This window comes from Misgurnus anguillicaudatus, chromosome 6, assembly GCF_027580225.2.
Source record: "Misgurnus anguillicaudatus chromosome 6, ASM2758022v2, whole genome shotgun sequence".
Lineage (NCBI taxonomy): Eukaryota > Metazoa > Chordata > Actinopteri > Cypriniformes > Cobitidae > Misgurnus > Misgurnus anguillicaudatus.
In genome coordinates this window covers 5,717,369-5,745,289 of record NC_073342.2, presented here as the reverse complement: position 1 = coordinate 5,745,289, position 27,921 = coordinate 5,717,369, and the positions used below count along the sequence as shown (strand labels likewise).

Genomic DNA, 27,921 nt, shown 5'->3' with positions numbered 1-27,921 from the left:
CAATCCAGCTCTAAAGTTTTTTTCGAAGTAATGCTACATGCTTGCATACATTATAGATCTTACAGACGCTAAATATCATAGTCTAACTTTGTTACGTAAGCTGTACATGCTATCAGTTTATTATGTTAAATGAAGGACGAGACAAGATTAGCATACTACAAACTTCATTACATGTTTTTGAACTAAAAGTGGTGCGTTCATTTGTTTTGTTTTCTTCGAGTTAAAAAACTTGGTATAGAATTGTGCATAAAATCTTTTTAATTTTCATAGCAGGTGTCATGGCAGTCTTATGAAAACAACTAAAGTGTAACCAAAGACTTTAAACTAAATAAAATAATAAGAAAGAGCATTGTGTACAAAATTGAGCGGGAAAGTAAAACAATTCTCAAACGCATCGGGCGATTCAAACATGAGGCGGTGGGTGGGACTTAAGTTTTGAAGAAACTGATTGGCTCACTTAGTTTACAGCTACTCCAACGAAATTCATTCGTGTTTTTTGTCCAATCACATCCCGCAATTAAAAGGTACGTCTACGGTCTCTAAAAATTAGCATGGGCAGTGTATATATGCTTCTTCACACACCCAAGTCATCATTCATCGTGTTATTGCAACAGTGATCATGCCTGAACCAGCAAAGTCCGCACCTAAGAAGGGATCCAAGAAGGCCGTTACTAAAGCCGCTGGAAAGGGCGGCAAGAAGCGCAAGAGGTCCAGGAAGGAGAGCTATGCTATCTACGTCTACAAGGTCCTGAAGCAGGTTCATCCTGACACCGGGATTTCCTCTAAGGCCATGGGGATCATGAACTCTTTCGTCAATGATATTTTCGAGCGTATTGCCGGTGAGTCCTCTCGTCTCGCTCACTACAACAAGCGCTCCACCATCACATCGAGAGAGATCCAGACCGCCGTGCGTCTGCTGCTGCCCGGTGAACTCGCCAAACACGCTGTGTCTGAGGGAACAAAGGCCGTCACCAAGTACACCAGCTCCAAATAAACCTGTTGAAACACCCCAAAGGCTCTTTTAAGAGCCACCCACTTTCTCGTTTAAAGAGCTTCTGTGTTTTTTAACATTTAGTTTTGTTCACAAATCTTTAATGTGAACTTTATTTCCTGAAAACTTTAAAGAAGTTTTAATATGTAGACTTTAGTAAGTGTTGTGTAATGGTGTTTGCAATGTTATTGCATTTTGCAAACCCGAGCAGTGACAAATTTTCCTTTTTTTTGTCTGGATCCACAACATGCGTGCACCTTTTAAGCATTAAAAAAACTCAAGCTGCAGTCTACTAGTTATTTTAGTATTACAATAGTTAATGCTACATAATATTATAGTAATTATTATTTGCCATATACTGAAACTTTACCAGGTCACTTCTGTGATACAATAAAACTCAGTGAAAATATGCTGTTGGTATTCAGATATAGACAGCGACATACAAACACTTAATGGAAAACTAATTCTTTTAAACTTTAACTGCAACATTGTTTACAACTTCAAGACAACATACTAAGTGTAAACTATTTGTATGAGTAATAGTGATATATCTTTCTGCCATGAGCTTTACCAGATCATTTTATTTGTCAGAGGATAGTTGCATTGTTAAATACATTTATTTGTGATACTGTGAAACAAAAGAATATATTCTTGTATCTTATTTGCATGGCCAATTATTTATTTAAACAATACACACATAATCTGGGACTTCTTCATCTGCATTGAAAGCAGTTTTTATGGTAAAAGAATAAAACAATGATAAATGATCTCAGAAGTTTTACATATTTAATGTAAAATATGCAAGAGAGAAAAAAATCAAACAACCTCACTGCAGAAGTGTACACACCTTAAAACTAACACGTTTTGATTTTAGATTTGTGAAATGTTGAGTTCATTCCTGTGCATTGATCTCTGCATACCACACAGATTTTCTTGTGCTTTGTATCTTTGTTATTCTGAAGTGTGAAATCTCTCAAAAATGTTCTCCCACCCCTAATGCTAATGCTGTACCCTTTGATATGTAAACCAATAATATTCATGTAAATGGCCACAATTTGGTCACTCTTTGTACTCATTTCCAAATGCTAATGCTGTACCCCTATAACACATAAATGCCGATGTAAATGGCTCAATTCCTTACAGTCACCAAAGGAGTACTTAATCAAATGATCATATTGATCTGATTAGGCTACAGTGTTCACCCAAGTGATTGGATGAGGTGTAAACAGATGTCTTTAATTATCATAGACACCCCTTTGACATATAGTCTCACTTTTGCTCCCGGAAGGATTGTTTACCAACACAGAAGTATATCGGTTGAAGAAAATAGTCAGGAGACTGGTAATGCTAATGTTGAAAATGAAGAAGACTAACAGACTGTTTATATGTGGTTTGTTTTTGTAATTTTTTTTCTCGCTCTATGTGTGAGGTCAACAATGCAACCATGAATATTAATGGGGGAAGATAAACACAAAAGGGCAGAAATATTTGAGTTGGTAAAGCAAAGGAAAATTGATGTAGTTATGTTACAAGAAAACACATAGTGACTTAAAAAACAATGCTGATTGGACAAGAGAGTTGGATGAGACGTCCATTCTGAGCCACAACAACTCACTTAGTGGTGGTGTAGCAATTCTATTTGCAAAGGCCACTAGGTGTCAAAGGTTAGCTGCACAATCTTTAATAAATAAATAAAATAAATACTACATTATTATTAATGCAAAAAGCTTTTGAAATATGAAAACTACATCCTTATAGCTTTCTAATGATATGTAGGTTGTCAATGGTTTTGAAGAAGATTACAATTATGAATATTTAAGAATTCATATTTATTCCTACAGGAGTGACATTTAACAAAATTACTGTCACTATACAATTTAAATCATCAGATGGTCTGGAATTATGAAAACAACATTCTTTGAGCTTTCCAACAATATATAGTTTGTCAAGATTATTTCAGGTTTACAGGATATTTACAATAAATATGTAATAACACCTTGGGCCCACCTGTTAGCGGTGACATTTTAGAAAATTACTCTTACTACGTCATTCGTCTACAAAAAATATAGAGAAGCACACATTAAAATGAACAACAACAATAGCTTCAGATAAAGATTAATGAGCACAGTTCTGAATTGAATCCCAGAAAAATTGTTTTGTAGAAAGAGATCCATGCACATATATATGGGCCATTCTACCGAATTGGTGCAAATTGACACTTCAAAACTTCTTGAAAAAGTGTGTTTTTTCATGCAAGCTTTGTAGTCATAAACATAGAAGAACATCTAAGGAACACTAATCTACTGATTGGACACTTTAGTTTCCTTGCATGTTTTTATACAGTTTCGAAATGTTTTCTCTCTCCCAGAATTTGTCACTACCGAAACACAACAACATTTGATATAAAAATTAGGTTTTTAATAGCCTATTCTGATTTTCTTTACATTAACCTTCTAAATATATTTTTTACATTTTTTTAAAGACAGTGTCATGGTTATATTGATTAGAAATATTATTTTAACAAAACTATAAGAGTGGTTCATCAAATTAAATGCATTTTGAAAGCAATATTTCTCTGTAATTGCCATACATGCACTTATACAGTTTTCAAATTCAAGGATTCATTAGTTTAAATTTTTATCTAACTAAATAAAATTATGTCATCTTTTCTGATAACAAAACCTATTTTATTTTTCCAGAACATTATTTGTTTCGGTCGTGACATCAAATGTTCGGTAGTGAAGACCATATTGGATTTTCCATATTTTGTGTAAAAAAAAGTAATTAGTTAGTCAAAAATGGTTGGCATTATGCAGTCAAAACATACAGCACAAAGAATATCTAACGCAACACCACATAAAAGACTGATATTACGCTGAAGAGATGGCAGATAGTTCAGACCTTGAAGGGATGCAAGATGCTGTGTTGATTTTCACATCTCTTGAGAAAAAGATGACATAATGTATGTCCATATAAAACTTCAGGCCCACAGTATAAACTACAGAATTTGGTGTGTGTGCACCCATGTCCATCTGTAATGTTGGTGTACACATGTGTGCCTGTTTTTCCATTACACATTCTAACTTCTCTAAACCTCCTTAACTGATTCTCTTGTTGCTGAGTTTGACTTTTTTGAGTTTGAAGTAAACTTAATTTTTTATTTGATTTGAGGTAGGTTGAATCAATTTTCATATAAAAGAACTAGTGATAGACCGATATATCGGGCGATTTTTGCGAGTTTTATATGTATTGGCATTGGCTGATTTGTGGCTGCTGTGTTCACAGAGTTTTTCCGGCATTATTTACAGACAGAAATATAGGTTTTTAAGTTCAATTAATGTTACTTTTTTAAATTGAGACTTATAAAAATGACACGATGATGCCAAATTTTAAAAGAAAACTGAGTGAGCAAAAGAAGTATCGGCTCAAGAAAATAGGCTCTCTCAGTCCAGCCCAGTCTCCTGAAAATGCGTATAAATAGCACGATGTGTAAAACTCGTGCAATACGCCAAATTCCACTTTGGCGTGCATATGATACGCAAGTCCTCCCCATTCACTTAAACGGGGCATCTTTTTTTGTCGTTTTATTTATTGGTTTCTCAATTTTTTTGCTATTTCTTTTACCATTTTCGCTTGGGTTTAAGGCTAGAAAAACTTTTTGTTATATAAAAATGACATCCTAACCCAAACCCCAACTCTAACCCCAACTCCAAGCGACCATGGCTTAAATATGGACAAAAACATTGAGAAACCTGTATATTAAATAACCTTATTAAGCTCATCTAAAACCTAACCCTAAACCCAAGCGAAAATGGTTTGAAAAACAGAAAAAAATTGAGAAACCAATAAACAAAACGCCAAAAAAAGATGCCCCGTCTAAGTGAATGGGAAGGACCCGCGCACCACACGCACGCCAAAGTGGAACCCGGCGTACGCACCGCACGAGTTCCACACCTCGTGCCATCTACACGCAACCTCAGGAGACTGTATTGCTCAGTCTGTCCGCTCTACTTTCATCTTTCCGTCTATGCATGTTGGTGATTCCTCTCTCTCTGTAGCTATCTCTACAAATTAACCAAAGATATTTACATTATTAGTGTGAGCCTGCCCTGTCTACACTTAACAATGACATGTCAATTTACAATGATACTGATAAGTGCTATCTGTTATGTCAATTATATAAAGCAATCAGTCAAAGTCCCGCTTAATTATCGCAGAAAGTTTTCCTAGAGACCAGAGGTAGAATCATATAGCCTTGATTTATATCAATAATGAGTCAAGCTCCTACTGTATGAATTAATTAAATTAATCTGGCCTAGCTCATTTTATCTTAGTTTGTAGTCCTAGTCAAATCACGTACAACATGACAAATTATTTGTACTGAAAAACAATATATGTGCAGAAAGTTTCTATTTATTAATTAAAATAAAGAAATAAGTGTCATTTTGTCACTACCGAAACAATCACGTCACAACCGAAACGTCAACAAATGTTTCGGTTGTGACTGTTTCGGTAGTGACAATTTAAGCTAACTTTGATCCTACTGCTAAGATGCTAATCAGTACGTAGTTAGCTAGCACAGTTCTCGACATTAAAACATGAGTAAAACCTAAATGACCAGTAGAAAAAATAAAAAAACTGAATTAATCATTGAAAATGTGTGATCGGTAGTGACATTCATAAATGTCACACACTGATTTCCAAACTTTTGTTCACATTTACTTCAAAACCATGAGACTGATCTAATCACCATGTCACCACAAGAGAAAGGAACAGACAAAGTTTCTGGTTCAAAATGAAGGGGAGTGGCTTAAAGCAGTATTATATTATTGACCAAACTATGCAATGTTTCGGTAGTGACGTGAAAATGCGGGACAGTATTTTTTTTACATGATTTTACATGATTTTCACTGAAAATATCCAATAAATATATTTTTGGTTTTAATTAACAAAAGTATTCACAATGATACTTCTTAAAACAATGATAAAAACATTAAAAAAATTATTTCATATTTTTTTTCCTATGGTGAATTTCAGACCTTGGGGTTTGGGACAACCATCTCTCAATTGAAAGCACCATATAAATGATGATATTTTATATATAAAACCTGAAGCTACCTCAAATATTACTTTGGGTTTTGATTGCTATATGCTTATATTTTTTTATTATCAAACATTTTCCCACATTAATGCTTTTTAAATTAGTTTTTTTGGTTCCGGGACAGCAATTTGCACGAATTCGGTAGAATGGCCCATATAAAAAGTGTAGTCTTCTGTCATTTCATGTAAAGATGATGTTGGTTTATGTGGTGTGCAGTCTGTCGCTCTGCATGCTTTTCGCTCTTTTTATGTTTCTATTTGTCTCAAACTGACCATCTCTCCTGGTTTATGATCAGATTTGTCTGACTTCATAAAAGTTTCGCAAAAACTGCAGGCGAATCCTAAAGTCTCTACTTAGGACGTCCCGGATTCCCTGCACGGCTGCTCTTGACCTTTTATGTCTTTGTTTTTAACCAACTTCAGACCTATCTTGATAATTGTATTTATCTGGCTTCAAGTTTATCCTAAAAATGAATAAACAGATCAATACTGTGGTAGGCGTTAGCTTCTCTCTTACATACGTCCATCTTATGTTCATTCTTGGCTTCCTGTTCAAAATTCTGCTTTTGGCCTATAAATCCTTAAATAACCAAACACTTCTTTATCTGTCTGAACTTCTATACTTGTAGGCTATAGATCTAGAGATCAAAATCTTCTTCTGATTCTCAGATCATCAATAATAAACAGATGGGACAGAGCTTTTGCCACTGCAGGCCCTAAATTCTGGAACAGCTTGCTGGTCCACATTAGAATCGCTTCATATCCTCAACTGCTTTTAAAACCTTGTTAACATCCTACTTTTCTCTGGATTTTAATATTGTGTGAAGTCTATAGACTGCTTTTATTGTTTAAAGGTACAATTTGTAAGATGTTTGCAGTAATACTAATATATATATATATATATATATATATATATATACAGTCTTGTTCAGAGTGATAGCAGTGCAATGTGACTAGCCAGAGTGATCAAGGTTTTTAGTGTATTTTTTGTTGCTACGTGGCAAACAAGTTGCCAGTGGGTTCAGTGGATTCTCAGAAAACAAACAAGACCCAGCATTCATGATATGCACGCTCTTGGGGCTGTGCAATTGGGCAATTGGTTGAAGGGGGTGTGTTCAAAAAAATAGCAGTGTCTACCTTTGACTGTACAAACTCAAAACTATTTTGTACAAACATTTTTTTTTTTTCTGGGATTTAGCAATCCTGTGAATCACTAAACTAATATTTAGTTGTATGACCACAGTTTTTTAAAACTGCTTGACATCTGTGTGGCATGGAGTCAACCAACTTGTGGCACCTCTCAGCTGTTATTCCACTCCATGATTCTTTAACAACATTCCACAATTCATTCACATTTCTTGGTTTTGCTTCAGAAACAGCATTTTTGATATCACCCCACAAGTTCTCAATTGGATTAAGGTCTGGAGATTGGGCTGGCCACTCCATAACATTAATTTTGTTGGTTTGGAACCAAGACTTTGCCCGTTTACTAGTGTGTTTTGGGTCATTGTCTTGTTGAAACAACCATTTCAAGAGCATGTCCTCTTCAGCATAGGGCAACATGACCTCTTCAAGTATTCTAACATATGCAAACTGATCCATGATCCCTGGTATGCGATAAATAGGCCCAACACCATAGTAGGAGAAACATGCCCATATCATGATGCTTGCACCTCCATGCTTCACTGTGTAGTGTGGCTTGAATTCAGAGTTTGGGGGTCGTCTCACAAACTGCCTGTGGCCCTTGGACCCAAAAAGAACAATTTTACTCTCATCAGTCCACAAAATGTTCCACCATTTCTCTTTAGGCCAGTTGATGTGTTCTTTGGCAAATTGTAACCTCTTCTGCACATGCCTTTTTTTAACAGAGGGACTTTGCGGGGGATTCTTGAAAATAAATTAGCTTCACACAGACGTCTTCTAACTGTCACAGTACTTACAGGTAACTCCAGACTGTCTTTGATCATCCTGGAGTTGATCATTGTCTGAGCCTTTGACATTCTGGTTATTCTTCTATCCATTTTGATGGTTGTCTTCTGTTTTCTTCCACGTCTCTCTGGTTTTGCTCTCCATTTTAAGGCATTGGAGATCATTTAAGCTGAACAGCCTATCATTTTTTGCACCTCTTTATAGGTTTTCCCCTCTCCAATCAACTTTTTAATCAAAGTACGCTGTTCTTCTGAACAATGTCTTGAACGACCCATTTTCCTCAGCTTTCAAATGCATGTTCAACAAGTGTTGGCTTCATCCTTAAATAGGGGCCACCTGATTCACACCTGTTTCTTCACAAAATTAATGACCTCAGTTATTGAATGCCACACTGCTGTTTTTTTGAACACACCCCTTTCAGCTAATTCAACTAGTTGCCCAATTGCACAGCCTTAAGAGCGTGCATATCATGAATGCTGGGTCTCATTTGTTTTCTGAGAATCTACTGAACCTACTGGTAACTTGTTTGCCACGTAGCAATAAAAAAAATATACTAAAAACCTTGATTGTTCTGGTTGGTCACATTGTAGTGCTATTATTTTGAACAAGACTGTATATATATATATATATATATATATATATATATATATATATATATATATATATATATAAACACTAGGCCAGTGTTATATATTTTGTTCAGTTGATTACTAACAATATCTCTAATGTGTTAACTATTTGTAAATTATGAGAAAATTGCCATTCTAAACAGTGACACGGGGCAGTGCAGTCGCCTGTCAATGACGTTACCCTTTACCACCACCTTTACTGACATAGAAACCTCTCGAGAACTTTTTTCTTTTGACTATAAACTATTCATACTTCCAATTACTATCATAAAAACAATATAATAGAAATGTAGAGTGCCATAAAATTTTCACATCACTGGTAGACAGGCTCAAACTGATTTTATAATTCTCTGATTTATCTTCATAATTGCTTTTTTATCATTATTTAAATAATCAAAAATAATAAATTCAGAACAGGATTAGAATAGAATTATATTTTTAAAAACAAGCCTGTAAACATAATCTTAATGTCACAATGCAATCATATAATATCAAAACTGCATACTGTTGACACACACACACACACATTATTTTAACGGACAGTAAGTCACTTTGGGTAAAAGCGTCTGCCAAATGCATAAATATATAGATATAAAACTGTCTTGTCAGTGGGTTTTTTACTGTATTGAAGTGATCTGGTAAAAGAGTTAAATTATATGGCAAATAATAATTACTACAGTATTGTGTAACAATAACTATGGTAACTGATGAACTGTAGTTGACTGCAGACAGCAACATGTGTTTCATGCTTAAAGGTGCTGCTTGATGTTGTCTAGGAACAGAGCAATGAAAACCGAATTTTTATCTGATTTAAGTATGAACACTTCAAGTACAACACCATCTATAAAGTTTATGCATCAAAATGTCTCTTGAAGAACAAGAATTTACATATTTTTATAAAGAAAAATTGGTTAGTTATGACAAAATACTTTTTTTTAACATAGAAACTCTTTAAACGATAAAGTGGGTGGCTCTTAAAAGAGCCTTTGTGGTGTTAAAAGATTCAACGGATTTATTTGGAGCTGGTGTACTTGGTGACGGCCTTTGTTCCCTCAGACACGGCGTGTTTGGCGAGTTCACCGGGCAGCAGCAGACGCACGGCGGTCTGGATCTCTCTCGATGTGATGGTGGAGCGCTTGTTGTAGTGAGCGAGACGAGAAGACTCACCGGCGATACGCTCGAAAATATCATTGACGAAAGAGTTCATGATGCCCATGGCCTTAGAAGAAATCCCGGTGTCAGGATGAACCTGCTTCAGGACCTTGTAGACGTAGATAGCATAGCTCTCCTTCCTGGACCTCTTTCGCTTCTTACCGCCCTTACCTGCGGTTTTAGTAACGGCCTTCTTGGACCCCTTCTTAGGTGCGGACTTCGCTGGTTCAGGCATGATTACTCAAGACGGAACGACAAAGTATGTAACAGTCTGCTTTGGTGAAGAAGTATTTATTCTCTGTCCATGCTAATTTTTAGAGACAATGACCACACTGTGATTGCGGGTTTTCATTGGACAAAGAACACAAATGGATTTCATTGGAGTAGCTGTAACGTAAGCGAACCAATCGAGTCTCTAAAACTGTAGCCACACCCACCGCCTCATGTTTAAAAAAACTGTGCTTTTTGTTGTGTTTAACTTTCCCGCTCATTTTATAAACAGTGTATATGAAATATAATTCTATCTTTGGAAATATAAAGCGCAAAATGCTTTTAATACTAAATATAGGCGCCAGTTTTTTTTTGTTTTTTTGCACGAAACAGTTCATCAAACGAAAAAGCATTTTGTTTGTGTCTGCGTTTAAAAATATACACTAACATTACACAACTTTTGTAACCAAATTCGTCATTTGTTATTCGTTTGCCTTTATTTTAGTGACCGGTGTATGGTGAAGATAAAAACTTGTATTTGAGAAAGTTCATTAAAAGGTTGAAAAAACGCATGTGCACCCAGTTAGTACAGATACGTGTAGATGTCTGTTAAATACACGTGTAAAAACATGCGATAAACGTTTTAGAAAAGCAATTTTACATCTTAACCATAAACAACGTCTACATTATAGAAAACGTCTCCGAGACCATTTGCAGATGAGCAAATACTGAGAATACAACTTGCAGATGTAATGACAAAAGTCACAATCTCGTATAAAACGTATAGACATGCATCTTTCTATGAAGAAACAACATCCTAAAAACAGCGCAACAAGATTGCGAAAAGTACCGTCATAAAGCGGACGTTAATAGGCCACCACGATCGAAATAAAATGTATAACTACTCCATATAATATAGTGCATTTTAAACAAATACGAAACGGTAACAAAAGATATCAACTCTTTGAGGAAACGTGGGTGGCTCTTAAAAGAGCCGTTTGAGTGGAGTTTTGGCGTTTAACCTCCAAAACCGTACAGAGTGCGACCCTGACGCTTCAGAGCATAAACGACATCCATGGCGGTGACGGTCTTTCTCTTGGCGTGTTCAGTGTAGGTGACGGCGTCACGAATAACATTCTCCAAAAACACCTTCAGCACACCGCGAGTCTCCTCGTAGATCAGACCGGAAATACGCTTGACACCACCACGACGAGCGAGACGACGGATGGCGGGTTTGGTAATTCCCTGGATGTTATCACGCAAGACTTTGCGATGACGCTTAGCGCCTCCTTTTCCGAGTCCTTTACCACCTTTGCCTCTTCCAGACATGATTTCAGTATGCAACACACAATGCTTTACTAGAGTTGTGAAGCAGAACTTTACAGTTGCCTACAGGACCTAGTGGAAACATCCAGAAATGAAGGAGGAGCCAACAACGTGTTCATGCGTCACAGTCAGAAAGCCTGACCGACCACCATGTTTTATTTTAGCTTCTGTCGTCACATAATAGTTGTTGCACATACAGGTGTACTTGTGACAGTAACATGTTACTTTAATATGCTGAGTGGGTGATTATTAAGTAAAATGAGTGTAGTTGTTAAGTTGCTTTAAATGTACGTTTGTAATGTAAATATCCTCGATCCTTTTGCCCATACAACAACCAAAACAGTAATTAAAACGCAAATGTAAATGACAAACACATTATTTCAGTATTTTAAACTTGTATTTCCTCACTGGTCTGTATAAAGTAAATGTTCAGCAGAATGCAATACCTATTGATCTATGACAGGGAAAACATTTATCAAGTTATTAAAGGAGAATAAACGCTTAAAAATGCATGCAAATCTTTCAATAGGAAGGTCCTCTTTCAGTGTTATTGGCTTTTAAAGAAATAGTTCGGATCAAAATTAAAAATGCTGTTTATTTACCCATCCTCAGGCCATCCGATATGAAGAATAATTTTACAGAAACCCCAGTGCTTTTTCTTTCATATAATGTGAGTAAACGATTTCCACTTTGAGAGTTAAAAAGCATTTATCCACCTTATTTTTGACGTGAATGTGATGTGAATTTCTAAATAAAATGGATCGTTCCATCATTGCTCAGAGAAACAACGCAATTTGATTATAAAGTTGATTTAAGAAGGGAATACGTATAAAGAAATGCAGCAACGTTTATGATGCTCAGCTAAAATGATCGCAAATGCTTTCAAATGGCAACAAAACACCAAAGCAGATGGAAGAAAACAAGCAACTACTGTTAAAACAGATTGAAGAATAGTCAGGAATGCAAAGATTGTGTGAAATTGCAAAAAAACAATGTCAGACAATATAATATGCTCTGGTCCCCACCTACCGGGGTGATGAGACTTATACTAGATTAGAGTTACTTCACGGCTGGATGTCAAAGTTGTGCCCACAGCATATAATAGGGTTTATAGACAAATTGAAGCATTTCTGTAGGAGCCGATCTGTCTGTTTCCTGACCTGTGCACTGGAAAGTGAGACATTATCACAAGTAAGACTATTGGTCAGATTTCTAGAGAGTACAGACCCCTTAAAAGTTTGTAAACATTGCAACGTCTCCGGGTGGGCAGGGCTTACTGTAGCTGGAGGCAAAAAGAGCCGTGGAGGCAATGTTGACAAGCGTAAGCTAGCACATTTTAGGAAGGATTTATTAAACATGGATGCAGAAGAAGTTTCTGAACTGTCCGAATATGTACAGTCACTGATTCTGCAGGACTGTGACAGCTATTTTTGTAAATTAAATTTTAACCAGGTTTTGGATATTTCCTAGACACAATATGAATTACTTTCAGGTGGTTTGGGGAATTTTGTCAAGGTTTACTGTCTTATGTAACCTATCGCTGGGCTGGCTATGATTAGCAATGTGGATTATTTTAAGAGACTATTCAAAGGATGGCATACACATCTATCGCTGTATGTTTGTTTGATATTTAAGCTAAACAATATTGAAGTTTGGCGACTTTTCACCTATAAAACAGAAACTTGCTGATTTGTACTAGATAAAACCAACACACCAGTACATATGCATAGATTATTTGACCTGATATTAAGTTTGCACTGCAAACACGAGCATTATTTATGATCGTCTCCGTCTAGTTTGTACACCGCATTTCATTCAACCACAATTGTCTTCTTGATTTCTGTGAAGGAATGTCTTTCGGGATCCGGTACAACTTTGGTTTTTCAACCAAAAGTGCTGTTCCTTCTATTCTGGCAGCCAAAAACACAACATGATGACAATTGAAAGTCAAAAACTTTTAGCATGCCTGCTATGGGTTCCTATTTATTTTTTACCTCCAGTGACGTCACAGTAGGTGATTAAGGAGTCTATAGCACTTCCTTCCCGAGATGGGTGGAGGCCATCTCTCTTTAGCAGGTCAGGTCTCCTCCAGAAATGCTGCTGTTTATCTATAAGAGATGCTTTTGTCAGATATAAAAAGCAAAAATAAAGTTCTGCTGGAGGCTCAATTAAAGAGTGGAAATAAGAAAAAGTGATGTTGTTCCTGTTGCCACATATTCATGCAAGAAGGTTAATTTGTCAGTATAAAGTTAATAATTGTTTATTATTACATTTTCACTTCATAAAAACAATATTATTTCAATCTCAATAACTACACATATGTAATTGTAAATAAAATTTTATAATTTTATTAATAAATTGTTATTTCAGTTCCAAACAAAAAACCCATCCAATGACAGATGAGGGAAGGTAATATACACACATGACTACCATTACACACACACACAACATTTTTTTTGACCAAAAATATTTCACGAGTTCACACTTACTGTTACAGCCACTGCCATAACATAAAGAGGGATAACACAAAGGCTCATTGAAATTAGGGGAATTTATTAAAACAACATCAAAAATAATAACAATGTAGGAGAACTTAGTCAGGAACAAAAATTGGGGAAACACACAAGAGCAAATCCGTGTCTGGATGGCCACTCAGCCTCCACCACCGGAATGTTGTTACTGGGATCATTATATAGCACTTCTGATGGCCCACAGGTGTACACAATCTGCTTAAACAAACAAAAAAACACTTTTCTGCCCCCTAGAGGGCAGACAAATAAATGAATACACATCACTTGTAACACTTACAAATAAGTTGATTATAATAAAGATAGAATAAAGATAGATTAAATTAGTAAACGTATTTGGCATGCTGTCCGGGAGAGGGCTCTGAGCTCGGAAATGGGCCTGAACGCAGAGTAACCTTACGCTTTACTGAAAGTTGCTTTCAGATTCCTTATAAACGTCTCATATTCATAAGACTGGTCCTACTATTGTAGTTTATTTACATTTTATGGCATTTTATTTAACTATCATATACTGTAAAACCAAAAGCGGCTCTACTTAAAAATTTTACTTCAATTGGTAACACCTAATATTTAAACATTTTTAACTTTAATTATTTCACTTAAACTGAGAAAATTTAAGTTGATAAAACATTACATTTTTTTAGGCATTTTTAATAATTTGATCCAACTTTAACTTTTTACTGTGTATATTATGTAGATTTATATACCATTTAAATATATACCATTGCTGTCTTGATAATCCCATAAAAAATATTGGTGCTGTGCAAGCACTTGAATAAGTTTCACTAATATACATCTTATCCATTTTATACTGTATAGCCTATTATATTGTGTAATATAATATACATTCTATAAAAACCTATACTCTCTCTATTTCATGTTATATTAATTCCTATCTACTTTTAATAAACTACTGCTGTGTCTTTACTGTAAATTTGCAGCTCTGCAACAAAAAAAATTTCAAAAGTGCCATATAAATACATTTGAATGAAAGTAATTCTAACACATTTTTGTTGTAAAGTGCATGATCTCCACCTCTCTGCTGCCCTCTTGTTACTCTTAACTAGGTTAGGAGACCTCTTCAGCTCTCTTAAATAATTTAGGAGCTGAGACCTAGTCTTAACACTTAGTGGATATAATACATGTCAAATACCAAATTGTGATATTTTCCTCAGGTAAAGCATTTGTTCAATTAACACAATATCGCTGTGTAAGAACTGTATAAGCTAGACATAGATTTGGTTTTGGAAATTTCCACCTCAGCTTTACCTCTCACAGCTGTATGTTTATTATGTTTGTGTAAATAACTATTTAAACAATGTAAATGTGTGTTTACACTTACAATTAATTTAATGCTGATCAACCTCTATGGTCCACCAAATATGAGGGATGACAGTAAAAGTCTTTACTTTGGAAAATGAAAAAAACATACAAAATTCATGACAGGACCTGATGGAAGACAAATTTAAGCTTGTTGACGTTTCTCGCAGTATATGTAGTTTGTCCTTCGATTCAAGTCTTTGTTCAAGTGGTTTTTAAATAAGGGAAAGGTTTTTCTTTAGGTGTTTCCTAAGTTTAATTTGGGCATGATGTTAAAAAGTGCAGTACTGCTCCCACTTTTTCTGTTTTAACTTCATTAGGACTGCATCACTGGTGTGCATGTATTTCAATATCTCTCTGTCACTGCTATGTTATGGTTTGGATGCTTGTGGACACTTTAATAAATCGCCATTGCCCTGTTCACCTCTCAGTTTAAGTATAATGACAAACACATAAATTGAGTTTGAAGAAAATTATATAAACTTACAGTAGCCTATCACAGACAAAGAAGCCTCTGGATGGCGCGTGTGCTTTAAGATGATCAAAACAACTATTTTATATAACGCTTTACAAGTCTTTCAGTGATGTTCATTTAATTCAAGCGATTTAACAAAGTGTCTGTTGAAAACACGGAACACGCGCTCGACCTGTCACTAAACATTAAACGACAAAAACTCATGAAAACCATAAGTAGCTTTATCCAGCAGCTGATGTTGATCTTAGATTTTATATAAAGATGCCAAAATAAGCGTTTCTTCCACGCCTGTTTTAGTTTCAATATATAGCTATGGACCTCTACTATGTGTTTACATTGTTCTCATCGCGCCAATGTGTTTAAATACTCCAGTTTTTTTGTAAGTGTTAGAGGAGAAAACACACACGTAAGCTGCTCGTGGAGGCGCACAGACACTGAGCTGTCCAGGTTGAGTCTATATGGTTCTCATGTGCTGACTAAAAGCGCCGCGCGCTCTGCAGCTCCTCATTACTGATCTTTTGTGTGATATTACATACACGTAGAGAAATGGCTGAAACCGCTCCAGTTGCTGCCGCCGCGCCGGCCAAAGCACCCAAGAAGAAATCCGCCGCTAAAGCCAAGAAAACTGGACCAAGCGTCGGTGATCTCATCGTCAAAGCTGTTTCGGCATCCAAGGAGAGGAACGGCGTCTCTCTCGCCGCCCTGAAGAAAGCGCTCGCCGCCGGTGGCTACGACGTGGAGAAGAAAAACGCTCGCGTCAAGATCGCCATCAAGAATCTCGTGACTAAAGGCACTCTGGTCCAGACCAAAGGGACCGGCGCTTCTGGGTCTTTTAAACTCAACAAAAAGCAGGCAGAGACCAAGGCAAAACCAGCAAAGAAAACCGCTCCTAAAGCAAAGAAGCCCGCAGCCAAGAAACCCGCCGCTGCCAAGAAGCCCAAGACTGCAGCGACAAAGAAGACCGCCGCTAAGAAATCACCCAAGAAAGCAGCGAAGAAGCCAGCCGCCACCGCCGCTAAAAAGGCAACAAAGAGCCCCAAGAAAGCAAAGAAACCAGCGGCTCCTAAGAAAGCAGCGAAGAGCCCCAAGAAAGCAAAGGCTGCTAAACCCAAGACAAAGCCCAAAGCAGCTAAGCCTAAAAAGGCAGCGCCCAAAAAGAAATAAAGTCAGACTTTATATTTTACTAAAAAGGCTCTTTTAAGAGCCACCCACCAGCCCTTTAAAGAGCAATGTTTCAATATGTGTAATGTTTTTTGCAGTTCATTTTCAGAATTTGATTTATTAAAACAATCAATACTTTATAAAGTCGTGCTTCTAATCAGAAGTTTCTAAAATGTTAACTTAAGTGCCAAACAGATTTTGGAGCGTCTCTGCCATAAGAAAGCATTAAATTTTTAATTAACTTGAGTATTAAAGTTAAAGACGCTTTGTATTTATGAAGTGCAGTAGAGTTTACAGATGTAAGTAAACGTTATTGCAGCATATAAACACGGATACAGTGCAAATACTTGTATTTTGTTCCCGAGTAAAGTAAAAATACTTCACTATGTTTCACTTTGGCTTGTTAACGTTTGTTCAGTTTCTTTCAGTTTAAACATCTGTCCTCGGATAAAACATACAGATATGCACATATAAATGTATAAATTATAATGAACTGTAAGTTGGATTAAAGCATCTGCCAAATGTATAAACGTGAATACAAGCGAAAATTGTAATACAAAGGCATGCAGATAGATAGAAGGGGGAGGGCTTTGGATTTGGAGGGAAGTTCAGTGATTGGTCTGCACTTTTCACAGACTTCAACCAATAGGCAAATAAAGCAGCTCTTAAATACTGGAAACATCAACCTCGAGTCACACGTTTTTGTGGTTACAAGAACTGAACGAGAATGAGCGGCAGAGGCAAAACCGGTGGTAAAGCCAGAGCGAAGGCTAAGACTCGGTCATCCAGAGCCGGGCTTCAGTTTCCCGTCGGCCGTGTTCACAGACTTCTTCGCAAGGGTAACTACGGGGAGCGCGTAGGTGCTGGAGCTCCAGTTTATCTCGCCGCTGTGCTCGAATATCTTACTGCTGAGATCCTGGAGTTGGCTGGAAACGCCGCTCGTGACAACAAGAAGACTCGCATCATTCCCCGCCATTTACAGCTGGCAGTGCGTAACGACGAGGAGTTGAACAAACTCTTGGGGCGCGTGACCATCGCTCAGGGCGGTGTGTTGCCCAACATCCAGGCTGTGTTGTTGCCAAAGAAGACCGAGAAGCCCGCTAAAGCAAAGTAAACCCCGATTTTACAAAAACGAAACAAAGGCTCTTTTAAGAGCCACCCACATGAGCTTTAAGAGAGCGAACTTTTGTTAGATCTTTTGTATAGATCATTCGTGTTACATACATGCAAAACAAGATGATTTAGGAAATATCATTATTATGCTTAAACTGATTTAAGCCGGAGTTTCCAAACTGGGGTCAGTGAACGTCCTTTTTCTTAGTACAAGCCTATTTTCAAGAATTGTTAATTTCTAGTGTTTTCAACTGTGCTCTGCTGTGAAACAGAGTTGCTGCAATAAAATTGAATTGAAAATGTTTCTCTCCAGCGTTAAGTGCCATTCCAACTCGAACAGTGTCTATAAAATATCACTTACTGTTTAACACAGATTAGATTCCGTGTTTCTTTGTACATAAAAAAGCGGGTTCTTTACACAAACCTTTTCATATTTGGGGATTCTCGACACCATACAGTTTGAAAACCCCTGGACTAAAAGCACTGAAGGCTCTAAAATACACATTAAACATTATATGGTGTTATAGGACGTCTGAGATTACACCCATCGCGATTATATTATTTGTGTCGGGCGCTTTCATACTGGTGATGTATTTTGCTTTTTATGAAACGTATTTTTTATCAGAACACTCCAAATTATAAATTCCACATGACTTTAAACTTAAATATAACTGCTTAAATATGACTTTAAACTAAACAAAAGGACACGAGCGGGAACAAACCGCTTCTGCTCGTTTGAAAAGAGCCAATGACCAGTAGACGTCACACATTAGCCAATCACATGTCAGTTTACTGTCACCGCCCTCTGAGCTCATGGTCTTCTAGTCTTTAAATGCAGCTTGCCAAGTGTAGTTTGGTATTCACTTTTCTACGAAGGAGAGTTTTGATTTCAGTCATGGCAAGAACAAAGCAGACCGCTCGTAAATCCACCGGAGGCAAAGCGCCCAGGAAGCAGCTCGCTACTAAAGCTGCCCGTAAGAGCGCCCCAGCCACAGGCGGTGTGAAGAAGCCTCATCGTTACAGGCCCGGTACCGTAGCGCTGAGAGAAATCCGCCGCTATCAGAAGTCCACTGAGTTGTTGATCCGTAAGCTGCCATTTCAGCGTCTGGTGAGAGAAATCGCCCAGGACTTCAAGACTGATCTGCGTTTCCAGAGCTCCGCCGTCATGGCCCTGCAGGAGTCCAGCGAAGCTTATTTGGTCGGCCTGTTTGAGGACACCAACCTGTGTGCCATCCACGCCAAGAGGGTCACCATCATGCCCAAAGACATCCAGCTTGCCCGCCGCATTCGGGGAGAGCGTGCTTAAACTCAACGTCACCCACATCAACACAAAGGCTCTTTTAAGAGCCACCACAATTCCACTGAATGAGAATTTCTTTACGTGTTTTTAAAAGTTAAACACTACCTTTTACACTTAAGGGTATTTTTTTAAGAGAAGTTTATTAACTTTTAAACTGTTACTAACAGTAACTGAATAGAAGTATTAGTTTGTAAATTCAAAGTTGAGTTCCCCCTTGTTTAATCTCTTGTTAATTTTTAGTAATGTAAGCACTACAATCGACTGACTATAACCACTAACTTGAGAGTTAGTAACGTCTAAGCACATCAAGAAAATAAGACCAGTTTAATTTTTCTCGTGCTCAGAGTTTACACTTCCCCGAGCTCATAATGTAAAAGTTAAGGATTTATGGTTTTCGCTTGAGTATAAAATGGTTAGGTTAAATATTCGTTTCTAGAAAATTGTATCTGTGAACACTACCATACGTAAGTGCCTATTAAATATGGGATAAACTACCAAAAAATTAAGTTCTTTACATTTGTGTTTACATTGCTGCATCTGTAAAACAACACATTAAACAAGCATGGCTGCATGTTGTGTTGTGTAGGTGGGAAAATCATAATTTGGTAAACGTAAAAAATTTGAAATGTTTAAGTGGCAATAAATGATTGACAAGGTGGGTCGAACTAGAAGCACATTGCTGGCTCCGCCCTCATTTCTGTGTTTCCATCAGGTCCTGTAAGCAACTATAAAGTCTTGTATCACAGCACTCCGTTACGTAGTTTGACTACTAGAAACTAAAATTATGTCAGGAAGAGGCAAAGGTGGTAAAGGACTCGGTAAAGGAGGCGCTAAGCGTCATCGCAAGGTTTTGCGTGATAACATCCAGGGAATCACCAAACCCGCCATCCGTCGTCTCGCTCGTCGTGGTGGTGTCAAGCGTATCTCCGGTCTGATCTATGAGGAGACTCGCGGTGTGTTGAAGGTGTTTTTGGAGAACGTTATTCGTGACGCCGTCACCTACACTGAACACGCCAAGAGAAAGACCGTCACCGCCATGGATGTCGTTTATGCTCTGAAGCGTCAGGGTCGCACTCTGTACGGTTTCGGAGGTTAAACGCTTAAACTCCACACAAACCCAAACGGCTCTTTTAAGAGCCACCCATCTTCTCATATAAAGAGTTAACGTCTCCGTTGTAATAGTATACCTGTTAGTTTGTTGTTTAAGGTTACATTGCTTTATATCAGTCGTATTCGGTTGTTGTGGAATTGTATATCTTTCTGATGTCTTGATCGTCACACGGTGGTCGCGCTATACTTTTTTTTTTAATATGAACATTAGTAATAACGTTTAAACTAAGCATATAATGACACTTTACTATTGTGTTCTTTATCTACTTCCGATTACAGAATTTTGCAACTGAAATGACAATATAACTCTCAAGTTGGTGCTCAGAGTAATGCTACATGTTTACACGTTTTAGATCTTGCTTATAGATGCGTTAAATCATAGTCTAACTTTCTTTGTTACATAAGATTTACATGTTTTAGTTTATTACACACTCATGTAAAATGAAGAACAGAACAAGATTAGCATATTACAAACTTCATTGCATGTTTTGAATCAAAGGGAGTGCATTAATTTGTTCTGCTCGAGTTTAAAAAAACGTTATAGTATATAATATAAAATTTAAAAGAAATAGTATCGTGTACAAAATTGAGCGGGAAAGTAAAACAACCCTGAAACGCATCGGGCGATTCGAACATGAGGCGGTGGTTGGGACTTAAGTTTCTAAGTCATTGATTGGCTCACTTAGTTTATAGCTATTCCAATGAAATCCATTCGTGTTCTTTGTCCAATCAGAACCCGCAATCAGAAGGTATGTCTACGGTCTCTAAAAAATTTGCATGAGCCGTGTATATATGCCTCTTCACACACTCAAATCCTCATTCATTGTGTTATTGTGACAAAGTGATCATGCCTGAGCCAGCAAAGTCCGCGCCTAAGAAGGGGTCCAAGAAGGCCGTTGTTAAAGCCGCCGGAAAGGGAGGAAAGAAGCGCAAGAGGTCCAGGAAGGAGAGCTATGCCATCTACGTCTACAAGGTCCTGAAGCAGGTTCATCCTGACACCGGAATTTCCTCTAAGGCCATGGGGATCATGAACTCTTTCGTCAATGATATTTTCGAGCGTATCGCCGGTGAGTCCTCTCGTCTCGCTCACTACAACAAGCGTTCCACCATCACATCGAGAGAGATCCAGACCGCCGTACGTCTCCTGCTGCCCGGTGAACTCGCCAAACACGCCGTGTCTGAGGGAACAAAGGCTGTCACCAAGTACACCAGCTCCAAATAAATCTGTTGAGGCTTTTAACACCACAAAGGCTCTTTTAAGAGCCACCCACTTTTTCATTTGAAGAGTTTCCATGTTTATAAAACATCTAGTGTTAAGAGATCTTTCAAGTTTTGATAAGTAGACTTTAGTTTGAGTTGTGCAATGTTACTGCACTTCGCAAACAGACCAATGACAAAATTTTCATTCTTGTCAATCAACAACAAACGTGCACGTTTTAAGCATGAAACACTTGTGTTGCTTTCTGGAGCCTACTAGTAAATTTACCATAGTTAATGTTACACAACACTATAGTAGTTATTCTTTGCCATATAATTTAACTTTAACCAGGTCACTTCTGTAATACAATAAACCCCAGTTGAAAGATGCTGTTTGTATTCAGATAACGGCTAATACATCATACAAACACTGAACAGAAAACTGGTTGTTTTAACCCTAAACTGCAACATTGTTTACAACCTCAAGACAAAATACTAGGAGTAAAGTATTTGTCTAAGTAAAAGTGATATCTTTCTGCCATGAGCTTTAAGAGAGCCTTTTATTTGTCAGAGGATATTTGCGTTGTTAAAGACTTTGTTGGCATGTATTTGTGATACTGTGAAACAAAAACATATATTTTATTTTATTTGCATGGGCAATTATTTAATTAAACAATACACACAGAATCTGGGACTTCTTCATTTGCATTGTTTTTTTGGTAAAAGAATAAAACAATGATAAATGATCTCAGAAGTTTTACAGATTTAATGTAAAATATGCAAGAGAGAATCAAACAACCCAACTGCAGAAGTGTACAATTCTTAAAACTAACACGTTTTGATTTCACCAGCCTATTAACATCATCTTGTCATCTTTGCACATCTTAAATATTTTCAAAGTTATAGATTTGTGAAATTATGAGTTCATTCCTGTGCATTGATATCTGCATACCACACAGATTTTCTGAACTGTGAAATCTCTCAAAAATGTTCTCCCACCCCAATGCTAACCCTTTGAGATGTAAACCAAGAATTCTAATGTAAATGGCCACAATTTGGTCACTCTTTGTACTCATTTCCAAATGCTAATGCTGTAACCCTATAACATAAGAATACTGATGTAAATGGATCAGTTCCTTACAGTCACCAAAGGAGTACTTGATCAAATGATCATATTGATCTGATTAGGCTACAGTGTTCACTCAAGTGATTGGATGAGGTGTAAACAGATGTCTTTAATTATCATAGACCCCCTTTCACATGAAGTCTCACTTTTTCTCTCATACTATAATTAAGAAAATATCACTTAAGGTTGTATTGCTGGACTGAGATTACCTCTATAATAATTTAGCCTTTTAGGATGAGCTTGTTTTAAGTTGGAGTGGGATCTGTTTAGTAATTCTTACACGTCATTTCATTTAGACGATTTGTTTATATGATTCTGAAAGAAGAGGAAGAACTGGAGTTATCGTTGCATTTGAACGTCGTCGAATTTGAAAATGTTGTCTATGCTAATGTTTCAATTGTGAAGAAGTGGGTAATTTAATTCGTGCCTGTCCAGTAAAAAAACAATGCGGCAGATGGGGGCAATGCTGATGAAGCAAAGCAGGCCGGGACGTCAAGAGAGGGGTGCAAGTTAAAAACATTCTGATATTAAACAGTTCATGGACAAAACTAGGATGTTTATGTCGGAAGGGTTGTTTACCAACAAAAAAGTATACTGGTTGAAGAAAAAAGTCAGGAAACTGGTAATGGTAATGACATTGCTAATGTTGGAAATTAAGAAGACTAAGACTGATTTCTGATGTGATGTTTATATGTGCTTTGTTTTTGTTATTTTTCCTTTTTTTCTCGCTCTATGTGTGAGGTCAACAATGCAACCATGAATATTAATGGGGGAAGATAAACACAAAAACACAAAAGTATTTAAGAGTATATATATATATATATATATATATATATATATATATATATATATATATATATATATATATATATATACTCTTAAATACTTTTGACACCTAGTGGCCAACAAAGGTCACTAGGTGTCAAAGGTTAGCTGCATAATCTTAAATGAATTCATAAAATAAATCCTACATTATTATTAATGCAAAAAGTTTTTGAAATATGAAAACTACATCCTTATAGCTTTCTAATGATATGTAGGTCGTCAAGGTTTTTAAAGATTCATGGATTTATTTGAAGAAGACAATTATGAATATACGGGGTGAGTGTATAGTGACACTCATTTTGTTAAATGTCAATTTAAATCATCAGATGGCCTGGAATTACAAAAACAACATTCTTTGAGCTTTCCAACAATATATCGTTTCTCAAGATTATTTTAGGTTTATAGTACATTTACAAATAAATATGTAATAACACCTTGGGCCCATCTGTTGACCTGTGACATTTTAGAAAATTACTCTTACTACGTCATTCGTCTACAAAAAATATAGAGAAGCACACATAAAAATTAACAACAACAATAGCTTCAGATAAAGACTAATGAGCACAGTCCGAAATCCTACAAAATCTGTTTTGTAGAAAGAGATCCATGCACATGTATGACCATAACATTTTAATATAAACAACAGTGAAGTCTTCTGTCATTTAATTCAAAGATGATGTCGGTTTATGTGGCGTGCCGTCTGCTCTGCATGCTTTTTGCACTTTTTATGTTTCTATTTGTCTCAAACTGACCATCTCTCCTGATTTATGATCGCCAGACACTTCTGCATATCAGAAACTGTCTTGTGGATACACATTTGTCTGACTCCATAAACTTTGTGCAAAAACTGCAGGTATATCCTAAAGTCAATACTTGGACATCTAAGATTCCCTGCACCGGTGGGCTCTTGACCTTTTATTTCTAAGGTGATAGAGACAGTTGTTTTAACCAACTTATTTTGATAATTGTATTTATGAAAAATTTCAATCTGGCTTCAGGTCTATACACAGTAAAGAGTCACAGTCTCTGTGGTCTCTCTGATTTCACTACAAATTTGGGTTTGTTTCTTGATAGTAACCTAAAAATGGATAAACACATCAATACTGTGGTAGGCACTAGCTTCTCTCAGACATACCCACATCTTATGTTCATTCTTGGCTTCCTGTTCATTTCCGTATTAACTTCAAAATTCTGCTTTTGGTCTATAATCCTTAAATAACCAAGCACCTCTTTATCTGTCTGAACTTCTATACTCCTAGGCTATAGATTTAGACAACTGCTTTTAAAACCTTGTTAAATCCTAATTTTAATATTGTGTGAAGTCTATAGACTGCTTTTATCGTTTAAAGGTACAATTTGTAAGATGTTTGCAGTAAAATATCCAAAAACCACTAGGCCAGATCTGAAACATTTTGGCAAGACATTTATTTTTTCTCTCAAACATGTCACATTAGATTGCATATTTTACATTAAAGGGACAGCCCACTTTTTTTTAAATATGCTAATTTTCCAGCTCCCCTAGAGAGAAATATTTTATTTTTACCGTTTTGGAATCCATTTAGCTAATCTGTGGGTCTGGTGGTACCGCTTTAAACATAGCTTAGCACAATCCATTGATTTTTACGCATAATCCATTGATTGCAGCACCCGAAAATAGTCCCCTTGGACTTTCAATAGCAGTGGATTATTTTCGTGCGCTACGTAATATCACTACATCTGCTGCAGCCACGTTACGGCAGCAAAGTCCTTGATTATTACGCCAGAATGAGAGTATAGTTCATACCCATATCTGCCTAGAAAAGCACAACTTTTAATTTTCTGTCGGTCTTAGTACACAGTGTAACTACAGAAGAGTCAAGTTTTAAATAGGAAAAATATCAAAACTCTGAGCAAGATGGTCTAATCAGATTCAATGGATTATGCTAAGATATGCTAAAAGTAGTACCGCCAGACCCGAAGATCAGCTGAATGGATTTCAAAATGGTAAAAACAAAATATTTAACTTAAGGGAGTTGGAAAGTGAGACTATTTTCAAAAAAGGGTGGAATGTCCCCTAAAAGTGTAAAACTTCTGAGATCATTTATCATTGTTTTATTCTTTTACCATAAAAACCTGCCTTGAATGCACATGAAGTCATCACAGTCTAAGTAATAGTGTTAATAAACAGTTTACAATGCAAATAAGATAAATTAATATATGTTTTTGTTTTACTGTATCACACATAAATGCCAAAAATGCAAATATCTTCTAACAAATAAAAGGCTCTGGTAAAGCTCATGCCAGAAAGATATATCACTATTACTCATACAAATTGTTTACACTTAGTATAACATCTTGAGGTTGTAAGCAATGTTGCACTTTAAGGTTAAAACTAGTTTTCCCTTCAGTGTTCGTATGATGTAGTCTATTTCTGAATACCATGCACGTGCAAGGGGGGGGGGCACCTGCCACTTTACCCCTGGATGATGAAAGTGCCTAATTTGTCAAGGCATTTTTTTAATTAAATGCACTTTTGTGAAGGCCTGTTCAATTTAACTATAGGTAAAATTAATAAAAAATAAAAAATGCCGTAAATAAAATGAGTGTTGACCTATTGACCTTTCACAGCAGCTAAACGTCTACACACAGCATACAAATCTACAAAAGGATGCATACATGTTCACGCACTTTGTTTTTTTATTGTTTTTGTTTTTTTAATAAAAGATTAATATGCTTTGAGGGGTTGGGTGTTTGTTTTGTGACTATAAACTATTCATATTTCAAATTACTATCATGAAAATATAATATATAATAACAAACATAGAGTGCCATTAAAATAGTTTTCACATCACTGGTAGACAAGCTCAAACTGTTTTTTATTTGAATTATCCTCGTAAGTGATGTTTTTATTATTATTTAAATAATCAAAAATTATAAATTCAGAACATTAGAATAGAATTATATATATAAAAAACACAAGCCTGTAAACCTAATAATATGTCAGAATGCAATCAGATAATATCAAAACTGCATACTGTTGACACACACATAATTTATTGTACTGCACTGGAAGTTGCTTTAGGTAAAGCGTCTGCCAAATGCATAAATATATAGATATAAAACTCTCACTATATAGATTTTTCTGTTTCACTCTATTTGCAAGAAAAATAAAGAAAAATATATTAGTGCGCTTGCATGTCAGTGAGGAATGTGCCCAATTTATACTTTAAGCACCTGCCCCTCCAAAGGTCTCTGCACAGCCCTGAATACCAACAGCATCTTGTCACTGGGTTTAACTATTACAGAAGTGATCTGGTAAAAGAGTTTATTTATATGGCAAATAATAAGTACTACAGTATTGTGCAATGATAACTATGGTAAATTGATTAACTGTAGTAGACTGCAGACAACAGCACATGTTTCATGCTTAAATGTGCTGTTTTAAGTTGTCTAATCAGATAAAAGTTTACATTGCTCTGTTCCAAGTGTACGAACACTTCAAGTACAACACCATCTAAAAAGTTTGTCTTTTGAATGATAAGAAAAATTGGTAAGGTACAAAAGTTTTTTTAAACATAGAAACTCTTTAAACGTGAAAGTGGGTGGCTCTTAAAAGAGCCTTTGGGGTGTTGAAAGATTCAACAGATTTATTTGGAACTGGTGTACTTGGTGACGGCCTTTGTTCCCTCAGACACGGCGTGTTTGGCGAGTTCACCGGGTAGCAGCAGACGCACGGCGGTCTGGATCTCTCTCGATGTGATGGTGGAGCGCTTGTTGTAGTGAGCGAGACGAGAGGACTCACCGGCGATACGCTCAAAGATATCATTGACGAAAGAATTCATGATCCCCATGGCCTTAGAGGAAATCCCGGTGTCAGGATGAACCTGCTTCAGGACCTTGTAGACGTAGATAGCATAGCTCTCCTTCCTGGACCTCTTGCGCTTCTTACCGCCCTTTCCGGCGGTTTTAGTAACGGCCTTCTTGGACCCCTTCTTAGGTGCGGACTTCGCTGGCTCAGGCATGATGACTCGAGATCAAAATCCAAAATCTTTGAGGGTCTAGCAGTGTGAAGAAGCATTTATACACTGACCATGCTAATTTTTAGATACTATGAGCACACACTGTGATAGCGGGTTTTCATTGGACAAAATACAAAGAAATAGATTTCATTGGGGTAGCTGTAACGTAAGCGAACCAATCAATTCTTTATAAACTGTAGCCCCACCCACCGCATCTTGTTTCAAAAATACCACGGTGCGTTTTTGCTTTGTCTAACTTTCCCGCTCATTTTAAAAACACGGTGTATTTGAAATATAATTGTTTCTTTGGAAACAGGAAGCGCAAAATGTCTTTAATACTAAATATAGGCACATTTGCATGAAACCGTTTAGTAAACGAAGTAACATCTTGTGTTTGTCTTTAAGCACGTACCAAGATTACAAAGAGCACA

The 27,921-nt window shown here is 36.7% G+C and overlaps 9 protein-coding genes across 9 annotated transcripts; 6 read left to right on the top strand and 3 right to left on the bottom strand.

Moving 5' to 3' along the window:
* Window positions 1-611: 611 nt before the first annotated feature.
* LOC129433329 (histone H2B-like) lies at window positions 612-1,026 on the top strand. Its single transcript, XM_055191929.2, has one exon. It carries the CDS (start codon window positions 620-622, stop codon window positions 992-994), a length of 375 nt encoding a protein of 124 aa, XP_055047904.1. The 5' UTR covers window positions 612-619; the 3' UTR covers window positions 995-1,026.
* An 8,590-nt stretch (window positions 1,027-9,616) lies between these two features.
* Window positions 9,617-10,494, bottom strand: LOC129433327 (histone H2B). The gene has a single exon (XM_055191927.2). The coding sequence runs from the start codon at window positions 10,034-10,036 to the stop codon at window positions 9,662-9,664; it is 375 nt and encodes a 124-aa protein (XP_055047902.1). The 5' UTR covers window positions 10,037-10,494; the 3' UTR covers window positions 9,617-9,661.
* Window positions 10,495-10,989: 495 nt separating this feature from the next.
* On the bottom strand, window positions 10,990-11,340 carry LOC141364138 (histone H4). Its single transcript, XM_073868235.1, has one exon. The coding sequence runs from the start codon at window positions 11,338-11,340 to the stop codon at window positions 11,029-11,031; it is 312 nt and encodes a 103-aa protein (XP_073724336.1). The 3' UTR covers window positions 10,990-11,028.
* A 4,845-nt stretch (window positions 11,341-16,185) lies between these two features.
* On the top strand, window positions 16,186-17,220 carry LOC129433286 (histone H1-like). The gene has a single exon (XM_055191880.2). The coding sequence runs from the start codon at window positions 16,207-16,209 to the stop codon at window positions 16,822-16,824; it is 618 nt and encodes a 205-aa protein (XP_055047855.2). The 5' UTR covers window positions 16,186-16,206; the 3' UTR covers window positions 16,825-17,220.
* Window positions 17,221-17,524: 304 nt separating this feature from the next.
* On the top strand, window positions 17,525-17,981 carry LOC129433313 (histone H2A-like). Its single transcript, XM_055191912.2, has one exon. The coding sequence runs from the start codon at window positions 17,549-17,551 to the stop codon at window positions 17,933-17,935; it is 387 nt and encodes a 128-aa protein (XP_055047887.2). The 5' UTR covers window positions 17,525-17,548; the 3' UTR covers window positions 17,936-17,981.
* An 819-nt stretch (window positions 17,982-18,800) lies between these two features.
* LOC141364137 (histone H3-like) lies at window positions 18,801-19,285 on the top strand. Its single transcript, XM_073868234.1, has one exon. It carries the CDS (start codon window positions 18,830-18,832, stop codon window positions 19,238-19,240), a length of 411 nt encoding a protein of 136 aa, XP_073724335.1. The 5' UTR covers window positions 18,801-18,829; the 3' UTR covers window positions 19,241-19,285.
* A 724-nt stretch (window positions 19,286-20,009) lies between these two features.
* Window positions 20,010-20,376, top strand: LOC129433697 (histone H4). The gene has a single exon (XM_055192356.2). The coding sequence runs from the start codon at window positions 20,019-20,021 to the stop codon at window positions 20,328-20,330; it is 312 nt and encodes a 103-aa protein (XP_055048331.2). The 5' UTR covers window positions 20,010-20,018; the 3' UTR covers window positions 20,331-20,376.
* Window positions 20,377-20,930: 554 nt separating this feature from the next.
* LOC129433330 (histone H2B-like) lies at window positions 20,931-21,667 on the top strand. The gene has a single exon (XM_055191930.2). It carries the CDS (start codon window positions 21,192-21,194, stop codon window positions 21,564-21,566), a length of 375 nt encoding a protein of 124 aa, XP_055047905.1. The 5' UTR covers window positions 20,931-21,191; the 3' UTR covers window positions 21,567-21,667.
* A 5,394-nt stretch (window positions 21,668-27,061) lies between these two features.
* On the bottom strand, window positions 27,062-27,506 carry LOC129433334 (histone H2B). The gene has a single exon (XM_055191935.2). It carries the CDS (start codon window positions 27,491-27,493, stop codon window positions 27,119-27,121), a length of 375 nt encoding a protein of 124 aa, XP_055047910.2. The 5' UTR covers window positions 27,494-27,506; the 3' UTR covers window positions 27,062-27,118.
* Between the last annotated feature and the right edge of the window lie 415 nt (window positions 27,507-27,921).

Coding starts and splice junctions, on each gene's coding strand:
- LOC129433329 (XM_055191929.2), top strand. CDS start 620: ATGCCTGAACCAGCAAAGTCCGCACCTAAGAAGGGATCCAAGAAGGCC.
- LOC129433327 (XM_055191927.2), bottom strand. CDS start 10,036: ATGCCTGAACCAGCGAAGTCCGCACCTAAGAAGGGGTCCAAGAAGGCC.
- LOC141364138 (XM_073868235.1), bottom strand. CDS start 11,340: ATGTCTGGAAGAGGCAAAGGTGGTAAAGGACTCGGAAAAGGAGGCGCT.
- LOC129433286 (XM_055191880.2), top strand. CDS start 16,207: ATGGCTGAAACCGCTCCAGTTGCTGCCGCCGCGCCGGCCAAAGCACCC.
- LOC129433313 (XM_055191912.2), top strand. CDS start 17,549: ATGAGCGGCAGAGGCAAAACCGGTGGTAAAGCCAGAGCGAAGGCTAAG.
- LOC141364137 (XM_073868234.1), top strand. CDS start 18,830: ATGGCAAGAACAAAGCAGACCGCTCGTAAATCCACCGGAGGCAAAGCG.
- LOC129433697 (XM_055192356.2), top strand. CDS start 20,019: ATGTCAGGAAGAGGCAAAGGTGGTAAAGGACTCGGTAAAGGAGGCGCT.
- LOC129433330 (XM_055191930.2), top strand. CDS start 21,192: ATGCCTGAGCCAGCAAAGTCCGCGCCTAAGAAGGGGTCCAAGAAGGCC.
- LOC129433334 (XM_055191935.2), bottom strand. CDS start 27,493: ATGCCTGAGCCAGCGAAGTCCGCACCTAAGAAGGGGTCCAAGAAGGCC.